This window comes from Cyrtonyx montezumae, unplaced genomic scaffold (genome assembly GCF_038088225.1).
Source record: "Cyrtonyx montezumae isolate F1298 unplaced genomic scaffold, pur_monq_1.0 scaffold_19, whole genome shotgun sequence".
In the NCBI taxonomy this organism is placed as follows: domain Eukaryota; kingdom Metazoa; phylum Chordata; class Aves; order Galliformes; family Odontophoridae; genus Cyrtonyx; species Cyrtonyx montezumae.
The window spans coordinates 6560635-6574047 of record NW_027071925.1 but is presented as its reverse complement, the minus strand read 5'-3'; the positions used below and the strand labels follow the sequence as shown (position 1 = coordinate 6574047).

The window sequence follows — 13413 nt, the reverse complement described above, 5'->3', positions numbered from 1 at the left end:
CTGTCATGACATGGAGCCAGATTCTACCATTTTTGTCTTGGCTCATGCCTACCATACGTGCAGTTCCACTGATGCACTCATTAATCACTTTGATACAGTAGAGCCCCCCAATTTATGACTGAGACGGTTATAATAAATCAGAACTTTGCATTTGTTGTATTTTGTGGGTTCTGTCAGCATTTTAACTACGTACTATGAAAGGAATGCAGAATTACACAGAATATGGTAAATTATATTGTAAACATGAGGTATCAGAATAGCAGAAGGAGGAAGAAACTGAGATTCAGGCACAGAAAAGCAGATTTTCAGGTGGGATTTGAAAGGAGCTGGAAGTCACTGGAGTTGAAAGTTACCAGGAGCTCCGTATGGCAGGAACTGTGGGAGAGAAGGCTCTCACCAACTGTGGGGCTGTCAAAGGAAAGAGAGGAAGACAGTGATGATGTTTGCATAGAAGTCAGTGATCAAATGTGAGCTTTGGTCATCAGACACAACTGGAAAATACACAAAGGTATACCTACTACATAGGACTAGATGAATTACTGGACTGAAGTGGCCAGTTGGAGAAAGGGAGTGAAACAGAAAGTAGGGAACAAACAACTGGACTTAGGAAGAGAATTTTTAACAAACAAGAATAGAAGCATATGCCAGCATGCAGGAATTAGAGAGGTTTTTAAAATGTCAGTTTTCTAGCTCTTTGTCATGGAGTTTAATGCGGGGAAATAGCACTGCATGGAAGAACCAGCTGGGTGACAGCAGTGGCCAGTGAGGTGCCTGCATGGAGCTAAAAAGGACAGAAAAAATCTAGTTTTATACAGATCTTTATCATCATCTACATTTTAAATTATTGTTTTCTTTGCAATTGAATCAGCACCAATCCTGGCTTTAAATGTACATCAGAGATGTAGAGCCCTGGTTGTCTCCCACACCAGCCATGCTCAAAGTTTATGGACCCTTTCTGGCCATTAATCTAGCAGCTTGTTTTCCAATTGAGATGCTGGTTACATTCCTGTTCTTGACAGAGAGGAAATGGTGATACTAAAAGTAGCTTCTGATTATTATCTACAAAGATTTGTTTGTTCACACAGACAGTGTGAAAATTGCTAAGCTTCATCCTGCCTGCTGCTGTGCTCTGTCAGCCCTTGCTGTCATTGGGGAGTGCTTGGCACCTCTGCATAGCAGACCCTGAACCTTTGACTTGCTGAACCACCCCAGGGTGGAAGGGATTATGTGGAAGGTAACACATACTGGAATGTATGAGATACATAAATACTTTCCCATGGTGGTGTCAAAGATGCTTACAGCTTTATTTCAGACTTAATTATCTTGATAGCATGTTAGAAATTCCCTGCCCTCGACAGAGCCATAAATGAATACCATGTGTCTTCAGCCTTGGCCCAGCGTTGTTTCCTGGGCTGGTTTAGCTTTCTGTTCTTATGGAGCAAGTCAATGTTGGCAGCTGAGCTCCCTTTGCCCCATGGAGTGGAGCATCCCTGCTGTAAAAGAGTGGTGCTGGCAGAGGCCGAAGCAAACATTGCTCAGGGACAAGGGTGGCATCTGGATGAGTCATCAGCAAGGGGGGAAGAAGGGTCAAGGATCCTCCAAATCCCAACAGAAACAATAGAGGAGCCCTTAAGAGGGGGTGGCTGAGAGAACAGAGTGAATTTTCTAGCCACAGCATTCCTGGTTGTTCCATGGTGTTGACAGTGAAAGCTTTTATTCCTCTCCAGCTCATGTAATCCCAAGAATGCTATTCTTGCCATATGCAGCCCACTGGATTTTTTTAAAGTTTTGCCTGACTTCCCTTCCTCTGCAGTTATGAATCATATGGACTTGTGTTGCTTAACTACAAACAGAGCGTTTTCCAGGTGGGAGATCTTGGGCAAGAAAAGAAAGATATCGAAATACAAACCACCAAAGTGCAAGGCCTCTTGGGTGCAGGTTGGAAGGAGCTGACTGAGAGCAGAAAGCTCAGCGTGCAGCTCAGCAACACATCAGGGCAAACCTATCTTGGACGCTGCGATAGTTTACCAGCTAAAAACTGAAAAAACAAAGAGGACAGCCATGCCACCGATGCTTTTATGCTTTATTAGGGCTGTCAGAACAGAGTAGGTTCTCCAGCACTACTTTTTCTCAGTGGAAAGCAACTTGGTGTGCACTTGATGGAATAACTGGCTCTGCTGATCACACTCAGTTCGCAGCCGTGCCGTGTTCATGCAATTTATGGCATTCATTACTTTCCTGAAGAACTCGAGAAGATTTGTATCAGATTGCATAATATTTCCTTAAATCCGTAGGAACTGTATTTCAAGAGGCATTTCTCAGTAAGACATTCTTGTGCCTGAAGTAAGAGGGGATGCAGACAGAAAAGCAGCGCATTTTCTCATTTGTCTGCCATTGTGAATGGTGTGGGCTTGTTCTTTATTGGAAGAAAAAATAAAAAGAGAGATAAATTGATAAAAAAAAGTTTGAAAAGATTTCCAATTGTAATTAATCTTTTACAAGAGCACCATGGGAGATCCGAGCCCTCGGGAAGCTGCGGGTTTTGGTCAGTTTGGTTCCTTGGATGTAGAGCTGGGTCAGCTCTCCCCAGGGGGCTGATGGAGGAAGGTGCCCACGTAGGTTCTCAGCACTTCTGTGGGATTAGAGCTTTATTAACAGAGGGTTTGGGAGGGCTGAGAAGCGGAGGAGTCGCTGCAATCAGGGAGAAGAGAACCAAGCTGTGATTAATTGTTAACTTTGATATTCTCTGGGTTGTTTGGCTTTGTGTGTGCATGTGTGTTTAATTGGGATGGCATCGCAGTAATTTGTCCTTCTCTTGGCCTCTTCAGAGTGCTTTCAGAAAATTACTTCAGCCATCTTCACATCACCTGAATGAAGCTGACCTACGCAATATTATTATTATCCTCGTTTAGAAGGCTGAGACTTCAGTCTGAGATGAAATGGTTTGCCTAAGGCTGAAGGAGTTATTTTTACCTTGTTGGTACCCTAACTTGCCTTCAGATTTATTACAACACATCTTTCATTTCTTCTCACAGAGATTTGTACTGTTGAACAGATGCACAAACTTTGTAAAGAGACTTGTCTTTTAAGCAGTGTTATAACATCTTTTTAAGCCGCATATCATTGTTTGAGTAACTTGAGAGAGACAGGAAATAACTTATCTCATCTTACTCCCCTGAAATGTGGAGAAAATTTGATAATCATTACATGATCCTAATTATTTGGTCACTATCCTAGTATTTCCTGGCACACGTGGAATGATTATCCTTCACAAATGTTACAAACAGGCAGGAGCTGAGATAGTAAAAAACCACAAAACCTGAGTTAAGTGAACCGCCTTTCGATTCTTATCTGACATAAACTCAGTGTTGACTTCATGCCCTTCAAGACAAGATATTCTTTTTAAGGAACATGAACAGCTCATCTCTGGTCCCCTCATTTGCTTTGGCAGTGTGTACTTCAGTGTTTCATTAGCATTTTCCTTATGCTCCTCTGGTTTGAATCAAGTAATTACAATTGGGAGATCTGGAGAAGATTGCAGTGTTTTTGTTTTTTTCTTTAATGGTTTGAGAAGGGGATGTTGCACTATCTAGAGGCCCCAGGGCCAGTGGAAGGCAAGCTCAGCATTGTAGACCTCTCAAAGGAGAAAGGAAGAGCTGGCTCTGAGCAACCTGCCTAAGATACAGGGGGGTTGTGGCTGTACAGCAAAGCATAGAAGAGAGGCAGAACATCCTCTGCTTTAAAGGCTGTTCTGAGTACATGGGCTGAAATACATCTGGTCATCCGAAATCTATTGCATTTCTCCTGGTTGTGCTTAGGATATTGCTTTTCCATAGGAGGAGAGTGGCTACAGTTTGACCAGGTCACAATTGCCTCATCTTGAATCTAACGTGTGGTGACTGACCATAGGTTACCTCTTTCTGGCAACTTCAGCTTTTGGTTGTTTCTCCCGACACCAGAGATGATTGATGATAAAACCTTAAACCTCATATCCTAGCCACCAACCTGAATAAACAACGAGCAGCATGGCAGCTTCTTATTAAAAGCCATAAAACCTTCCTGGGGGTTGGTGGATTGAATCAGCTCACCAAAATGAACTTACAGCTTCCTCAGGAGTGAATAAAAGCGAACCCAACAGTAACTGAAATAGAGCTGTCCTCATGCAGCAGATAAGACCCTCCCGAGGGCTGAAGAATTGCAATTTTAAACATCTCTCGAGTGTGCAAGAGGAGACACAGTGCTCGAGGATCCCAGGGCTGCAGCTCGAGGCTATAAAAGCACAAAAAAGCCTTTAAGGCTCACGCAGGCACACACAGAATGCCTGAAAACATTGCTTTCATCGGGTCAGAAATCAATGTTAAAAAAGAAAAACCTTCCTTCATTAAAATTAGCGTATATTAGCCCACCGTGTGTCATTTTTCAGTTAGAAGAAGTGATTGGGATTTTTGCCATGCACTATTTTCACCTCTAGGGCCAATAAACCTTGATAATAACTTCAGCCCAAAATCTCAGCATGTTCTTTATCATAATGTGGCAGGAAACAGCTGAGGTCTTATTTTCACCTTACTGTGATGCAATTGAGAGTGAGCACAGTTGAAAGCAACATCTTTTGTCTTCACAAACAAACTAAATGCAGCTTTATCCCGAAGAACAGCTTTCACTGCAAGAAAAGTGTTCATCTTCTCCCTGAAATAATAAGAAATCAACTCCAAGCGATCTTTCTGCTACCAGGACTTGTTTCTCATTTTCTTTCTCCCGTTCCAGGAGACCCAGGCTTCGTAGCTGTACTCTAAAGCACCATAAGTGTTTCTTCCTGACTTTCCAAAAAACACCTTCATCAGAAGGGAGCAATCCCCTGGGTGCTTTGCAGAGTTTATAGCAAATGTTAAAGAGCATTGTGAAAGCACGTCTTTAAGAGAACACTTGCAGATTAAACTATTAAAAACAGCGGCCTGGTTGCAAGTTGCACAATTAGCTCATTATTATTTCACTCACAGAAATGTATTTAGCTTTTTCTCGTGTCTATTTAGAATGGCATTTTCTTGACTTTCCAAAGAATTACAGTACGGGCTCCTGCTGTGTGCTTACACCCAGGGAAGCTGCTGGGAGTCCCAGCTGGGAGCTGTGCTGGAGCCCAGGCTCAGCTCCTCACATCCTCAGTGCTCTGCACAGAGCTCTGGTGCAAGTGTGACTGTATCAAGGTCCCCACCCAAATGAGCAGTTGGCTCGGGAAATATTTATGCTGGCAGAGCACCTATGCACAACTCTGTGAGCCCTTACAGAACGAATAGCACAAGTTTATCGGCGTAACTTTAAGAAACATAAATTTTGATCACTGGTTTATAAGCAAGCAGAGTTCAGACAAGGTTTCCTGTCTTACAGATCTCTTTCCTGTTATTTCTTTATATTTGCATAGTGGCATCACTTGCAGTTCACACAAGGAAAGCCTCTAATTGCCTATTTGCATAGAGATTTGGAGATTTCTGCATGTTGGCCATGACTCACAGACAAAATTTTCCTACAGTTTCATCAGATTGTTTTATTCCTTTTATATTGATAATTGTACTAATGCATAATGCATAGTTTGGCATGCTCTGCATTTTGCACAAGGTGATAGTTGGCACATCATTCCCTGAGCTTGTGTTCGGTCACCACGTGTGCAAGCACGTGTGCTGCTCGCGGGCCGAAGCTTCGACTTCCAATGGCAAGCTAAGGAAATTTGGGCTAAAATAGAATTAGAATCAATTTGGAAGTTTAAAAATATTTCCTAAATTAATCTGATATTGAATCCCTTTTATCCTTTATTCACATATTCAGCTGCTAATCCAAAAAAACACCGAAGTACTTGCTTAATTTGAATTATGCAGTTAATCCTATTGGAACTCAAGTACAGATGTGAGGCCCTGATTCAGCAAAGTAATAAAGTGTGCAGTGGTCCTGGGAGACTTGGTGGGCAAAGCTGGGTGAGACTCCCAGGACTTGTTTGTGAAGATCCAGCAGATCCAGGTACACCCGGGGCTGCAAAGCACAGCCCTTCCAGTTGATCTGTCCCCTCGTAACACCACTTCATGCTGTACTCAACATCTGTTGGGTAAGGTTATGGACGAGAACATCCTACTGTAGAAGTGATGATTTTTTTTGTGAACATCTGGTCTCCCAACATGTCTAAGTTGCTGCAACCTACTGGATGTCATCTAATAACTGTACAGTGAAGCACGCTAACATTTTTGTCAGTTATTTCCTTGCAGCTTTCTAACGTGTTTAGAAACCATCCGGATGTGGTGCTCAGGGACATGATTTAGCAGTGGGTTGTTAGGGTAGCATGGTTAGGTTGAGGTTGGACTTGATGATCTTGAATGTCTTTTCCAACCTGTGTGATTCTATGTGCTTATCCAGTTGATAGTTGACTTCTGAATGCAACAATGTCGACATCATGGGGAGAAAGTTAATTGTACAAATGATAATGTTACTGTTCTATGAGAAATGGGCCAACTCTTCTTGTCAGGTGGCCTTATCCAGTCATCCATTAAAGTTAAAAAAAAAAAAAAAAGTTAAAAAAACTGCTAGATAAACTCTTTTAAATTAGTTGATGAAGCATAACTGAACCATGAGCTGTGAAAAGGGGCAAAGAGCACTTTGTGGATTTTGTCTGTAATAACTTTAAAGCAAGTTTTGAAATATTTACACTGGTATTAGCAGGCCATTAAGCCACTTGCCCATATCCCTGTTGAGATAGATTTAGTAGTATTAGTACTCCTTCTGACCATAGCCTGACAATTGTATTACTATTTCCTTTCCTTAACTGTTTCCTTTTCATGTTTTCTTCTTCCTTTCTTCCTCTTTTATACATTTTCTGCACCTTGCAGGTCTTTGCTGATCTTTCTTCTTACCTGTCCATTGATATAACAATTCCTAGTTTACTTAGACTCCAGATGGGGCAAAAGAAGCAAAAAAAAAAAAACAAACAAAAAAAACCCCACATTACTCTCTAACCTCCAGAGTAGCCTTATTTATATATTTTCCTGTTCCTATACAGATTGCCCAATTACAACAAGAATATGAAATTAAACTCAAAGGTCTGATACCAGCATCTTCGAGACAGGATTTTGAAGCAAGGATAGAGTTTTTAGTATCTCAGGTAAATTTTCATTATTTATCTTCAGTTCTGGGGGGGCTGGATAAAATCAATCTCATCTAGACAAGAAATAATGGCCATCTATAATTTGGCTAACATAATGAATAAGTTTCAAAACCAGGTTATGGCAGCATTGCCATGCTTCTCAGTCATGTCCTCCACTTTCTTCACCTTGAAAGTTATCACTGTATTTTTAGATGCCATAGTTTGCTTCACTTCTGTAATGCTTTGTCTTAAATACTGCAAAACACTAGCTCATCATATTATTGATATGAAATAGACATAAAACTGGTTAATAGAAATATCAGAATATCATTGTAAATAAGGAACTACTGATTAACTTATTGTATTTCTGGTATTGAGTTTACAAGGAAGTCTGGAAGCTGGAAGAATGTTCCTCATACGTTACTGTCATTGCCTGAACTCCTCCTTATGCAGTCTATGGCAGTGGCTGGTAATTTAATGTATTTGGTTTACTGAACTTATTTTTTTTCCCTTCCTTCTTTCCTTTCTTCCTTTTTTTTTTTTTCTTTTTTTCTGTACAGTGTAGAAGGGTTTTTATATTACATCTTTTCCAAACATGAGACACTTCCCATGGCAAAATTTGCATTTTACAGAAGTAGGAAATGGCCATAGGGGAAAGTTTCAAATTCCTATGTGTCGCTATTGACACAACTTTCATACTATCATTTATAGACACTGCTTATATGTCAAGGGATTCCTAATCGAAGTGATGCTCTTTCTCATTGAAATATTTATGGGAAATAAAGAGTTAAGGATTAACTGGGGAAATTGATTTACACTTGATTGTAAAAAGCTAGTTTTAAAGTGTGGTTGAGTATTAGCACTGCCTGGCAGGAAGAATTGCACTGCAACTAATGCAAGAATACTACACCTTTTCATGAGTTAAAAATTAATAATACTAAAATAAAATCTGATAACCATCTGCAGGACTCTTGTAAGCACCAGCACATTTCAAAAGAGTAAAAGTAACTGCACACACTCAAAACTGGGTGTTATCCCAGGAATACATAGCTGCTGGCTGTACTGCCATTGGTGCACTGCAGCCACAGGGCACTCAGTAAGCAGAGCTCCTTTCTGAAGCACAGGTGTCCTGGTCTTTGAAAATTGTTGGAATTCCTGTTTCAAAACATCAGACAGGAAGGGCAGCAGAATCTCTGCACCTGTCAGGATTATTTATTGTTGGAGGAGGATGAAGAGGACGGGCTTGGTAAAAGCACTGAGCAGTGATAAAAATAAACAGAAGGAAAGTACTGTGTGCTTGGGCAAAGTTTTCAATAAATACCACTAAAAATAATCATCAGCTCTTGGCGAGTTCTCCAAAAGTGGCTGCTGTACTAATAAACATTCATTTTCATGCCCTTCAAGAGCAGGTGAGTATCCTCATCACAAGAACAGAAATGTGGGGATCAGAACACAGGTTTTGTACAGGCACTGAAGGTACAGCTGGAGCTCCTGACCCCTTGCACAGTCCACATGCTGCCACAAGCTGAATGTAAAAACTGTTTTGACTCTATTCTTAAAGTGGCTAGCAAGCAGCAAGTGGTGTGCTGGAGAAATTCAGGCCAGGGGATCCTGACAATCTGCTGTCAAGCATTATCATTAATTCTAGTATGCAGCTAAAGCATTATTGCATTTTATTTAGGCAGGATAGACAAGAAAAATGCATTTATGAAATGAGTGTAAATTTATTTATTAGAATTTCTTACAGCATTTTCACATGGGATGTATTTTGCAGGTAAATATTATGAAGGAAGTAATCTCTGTCCAGCAGGAAGAGCTGAACACCTACCGCACCAGGAGGTAAGGGGTTTTCTTCAATTGATTTGCACCATTTCACACCTGTGGATCCCAGTTATTGAAGTTTTACAGCTTAATTAAAGCACACAAATATGGTTGCAGTTTTAAAAGATCCTTATTTTCAGTAAACAAGGGCCTGAGAATTTTCCCAGTGCTTAGTCAGTACTATTAGAGCAAGATTAGAGAACGTGCAGGTGCACTGCAAGTCTGGGCTTTGCCTCCGAGTTCATGATGAGACAGTGGCTCAGTGCACAGCTGCAGCTCTGCGGTGATGCCACCTCCTTTTAAGATAGAAAACAATGATGCAATGCATAATATTACAGATCACATCTTCAAAGTACCGGATCTTCATGAGCCTGGGCTTTTCTCAAACGTTTACACCCTCCAATATAAATTATGGCAAGTGCTGCAGCAATAAAAATGACTTGCCGTGCCTTTAGTGTAAGTGATTCACATGGATAGGTGAGTGAAAGGGAACTTCCTCGTAAAGTCACTCCATCTTTTTGTATTTATGCGCTTTGATGATACTTTCATATCTCACATGAGGATTTCTGCAAATAAAAATGCATGCTTGAAAAAATAGTGTAAAAATCAGTGAGCTATTTAAGTGTTTGTAAAAATGTTAGCAGCGTGGAAGCTGCCTGAAAATGCTAATTTAAAATTCTTTATTAACAAGCGTTTGCTACAGCTAATTGGAAGCTGAAAATGTCATTAATTTTTGGTAACCAATCTAGCATAGGTAACTTTGTTAGGTAAATGCAAAGCTGTGATGCAGTCTCTGGGCTTTCCCCAGTAGGAGCAGAAGCACCACAGTCAGACACATTTTGTCTCCAACGTTTCTGAGTTCGTGTCTTCACAGTCGGGAGAGCAGACAGGTAAAATGATGAAGTTTTCCACCTGGTCAGATTTTTTCCCAACTCTGTGTTCACACTGCATTTTGTTTTACCTGACCATGCTCACTGGTGACAATGGTCAGTGTTCATTGAGGGTTGACTTCAACCTGCCTGTGCCTGTGGCTGCAGATACAGTCACATCTGTACCCGGGCTGCTGTGACAGGGCCCCATTGCAGTCTGTTGCATTCTGTAGTAAGATATAACTAATGAGAGTCTCTTAATTTTCAGGTAGCTGCTGGAGCTGTTGGATTTCTCTGATCGCCAAATGGACTGCTTTCAATAGGTTTGAAGATTTGGCTCTTGTCAATTAAAATGCAAAGATCAGTGACTGTTTTCTTAGCACACAAAATGCAATGAAATTCGTGAAAACATATCCATTGCTCGTGCCAGATTTTATTTTAGTTGTACCTTCCTTCCATTACTTTTTTATCATCATCTTACAACAGACTTATGCTTCCAGTATACCACATAGACTCTGTTCACTTACCAAGAGGAAGTTTCCTCTAATAACATTTTGTTACTCATGCCATTCACTTTTATACATGAAAAAAAAATCCCATTTTCTACCCAAAACATTTTAACATATTTTGACATTGTTTTGTGTCCACATGTTTACATAAGATTAAAATCTTATTTTGCACTATTTTGTTTTGCCATTATTGTCCCCCTTGGGCACCTCACTCACCTGAATTAGCCACGGTGCATGTTAGAATTTTGTATGGCTTTTTTTAATTGCGAAAAAACCTATCTTCTCTGCTGTATTTCAACAAAGAATAGAAAAAACAGAGGGATAAATGCAGCCACCATCACAGCACAGTGCATGGCCTGAGTGAGGGGCACAGAAATTCCCCTCCCTGAAGTCCAGCTGTGACATTGGCTGCCGTGTGCCGAGGGCAGTGTGGATCTGCATGGCCTGGGCTGCAGCAGGAGGCAGCTGTCCCACCAGGACCCAGCTGTGCTCTGAGCCCCTCCAGCCCCACATCCATGAGCACTGATCCCCTCAGGCCCCAGATCCATGAGGAGAGGCCATCCCCTGCTCGGAGCTCCCAGCAGGATGAGTGCCCGGCTCTGCCCAGTGCCACACTGTGTTGGCCCAGCTTGGGTTGGGTTTTCACCATCCTTGAATCAACAAGTGATTCTTCCAATTATAGATAAGAGGTTGTCGTGGCTCTGATAAGCAAGGAAGAGCTGCGGCAGGTGCCACCAAGCCTTGCCTGGGGGGAGACACGGTGTGCATCAGGAGCAGGAATTTGTTAGGATGCATATGGTGAATTGTGAGCAGTAAAATGCAATGTGTTTGCTCAGGGAGGTGCGTGGCGGCCGTGCCAACCAACGGGTTGGGATGGAGGTATGGCCCTTGTCATGCACGGGGTAACGTGGGTTTGTCTGATGTTGTGCTGGTGATTCTGCATGATAACCAGGGCTGTGGGGTTTTTTGGAAGTGGGGCACATCCTTGAGGTGACACAGAATGCCCTTCCCTACGCGGCCAGCTGAATTCAGGCCTGAATCTCCTCCTTTTGGGTAGAATTTGACATTAATGATCAAAAAGGTGTTTCAGAAAAGTAGGTCTCGGTCAATCTGGGAGTTTCAGAACTCTAAGAAACTCTCCCAAACAATGTACAGTGTGAGGGGCATTGTGAAGGTGCTTATAAAACCCATAAGAACTAAATTTAGTATTGGTTGGGGTTCGTTTGCAGTTAATAGTTCTGCAATCACTTTGTAACACGTGAGGGTTGAAGTCTAGGAACGTTCTGCCCTCCAGAAGCTGTTCTTTGCCTCCTTTCCCCTGCAGAGTTGGCTGGTGTATGGTCAAAGCTTCATTTGGATGAGTTGATGATGTTTATTTATTATTATTACAGTGAATTTTGCCATATGAGAGAGGATGTATAGTTCCACTCCCCGTTAAAACACAAGAAAAGTGCACGAAAGCATTTTCCATCGGTATCAAGGGTTGCCCTTATCAAGGTGAAACTTCGCTTGGGTGCTGCTCACAGGTCTTGTGTTACATGTAACAGATATGCACACTTCTGGTGCAGTTGGAGGAAAAGGGATCCAGCCTCCCTCCTCCTCTCAGCCCTCTGCAACAGTGCTTTAATTGTTGTTGTGCTGGGGGGGCAGCACAGCAGATACTCCTGTGACTTGCCCAAATCTCTGCAATCTGTGGTTTCAGAGCAGTGATTCTGCTCTGCAGAAGGAGATTTTATTGTGACTTGAAGAAAGCGATTGTGCTCACTATGGTATATTAAAGTGCTGTCTTGAACGTTCCGGAAAACACAGCTTTGGTTTTTTCTGACGAGCAGTTCTGACAGAGTGTATACACCATCTGACTTCTTTTTTCTTTCCTTAATTTTTAATTATCTTCATGCACTGCAAGTCCTTCCCAAATCACAACGTGTACTGGAGGCACCGTGCACTGCTAAATTATACTTGGTTTCATTCCGAGGGTACAAAGGAAAAGCAGGATGTCAGATACTGTACAAAAAAGTTTCCGAACACAAGGTCATTTTAACTGAGACTTTTTTTTCCAAGGGACTGTCTTTTCTAAGCTTTGATATTTTGCTCAGAAAGGTCATTTCTTTTAAGCCTTTGTCATTAAAGAGGGCTTGTTCTTTAAAGTGCACTATCAAAGTGTGCAGAAATTGCGAGTTACTGAAACCAAAATGCATGATCAATTTTAAGCCAGCCAACTGAAGCCCGCCTAAAATTAGATGTGCTCTTGTACCAGTGGCTTCTTTGATAAAGCCAGGGGAAGATATGCAGTTGGTCAATTCAAACCAAGAAAGGATGATAATTAAATAATACTTTTCCTCTTTGAATTAGAGATTATTGTTGTGAAAAAGCACTGAGAGAAGTGAATAAGGGTCTGATCCTGCAAAAAATTGTCTCGTGCGAGAGAGAGAGTGTGTTGCATTTTATATTTTATATAGCAGTTATGCAGCTCTCTTGAATGTCATCTGAAATTTGTAATGGCGTAAACGTGATGAGCTCCTTAACATTAGCTTACTATTTACTAGCATTAGATGACCTCTCCCCCGCTGGCAGATAAACATGGGAGCAGAGCAGAGCGAAGGCTTGGCATCATGCACGTGCTTTGCAGTGCTGGGGCAGGCTGGCTCGCAGCGCTGGAGATGTGGCTGCTTGGTTTAAGGTGATGGTCTGAAGTCGCCTGCAGGTTCACCACTCTTCTTCCAGAGCAACTATTTTTAGAAAGGGATTCCTCAGAAACAGCTCTTTCTCTTTAAATTCAGAGCCTACATAATCTCAGTGAATTTCTGTACTGTCAGGCTCGCATCCTGCATCTAAGGGTGGTGGAAAACCAGACCGAAGAAGGCTAATGACTCCATATGGATTTCATGAAAGCCAGGGCCGGAGTGTTTGTAAGGCTGAGTTTAATTGTGCTCAGGAATGATGTTACGTCTTCTGAGACTTATCGACACTTGCTTGTCATCTTGTTTGTTCATGGTTGCTGGATGAGGTCATTGGCTGACTAATTTCAGTATAGATCGGAATCTATCATGAAAACTCTGAACAAAAAATCTCTGATTTTAATCAGCCGTCCCCC

At 41.7% G+C, this 13413-nt stretch overlaps 1 protein-coding gene across 2 annotated transcripts in view; it reads left to right on the top strand.

The window, feature by feature from the left end:
• The window catches only part of CEP112 (centrosomal protein 112), a 135941-nt gene extending 125468 nt beyond the window's left edge, over positions 1 to 10473 (top strand). Inside the window, exons 24-26 of one of the 2 annotated variants that reach the window (XM_065735410.1) lie at positions 7037 to 7138; positions 8895 to 8959; positions 10079 to 10473. In XM_065735410.1, the coding sequence (XP_065591482.1) occupies positions 7037 to 7138; positions 8895 to 8959; positions 10079 to 10082 (171 nt within the window). In that variant the 3' untranslated portion in view covers positions 10083 to 10473. Of the gene's footprint in view, positions 1 to 7036; positions 7139 to 8894; positions 8964 to 10078 lie in introns of those variants that run through there. The other variant, XM_065735409.1, reaches the window with a different exon arrangement.
• The last annotated feature ends 2940 nt before the right edge of the window (positions 10474 to 13413 follow it).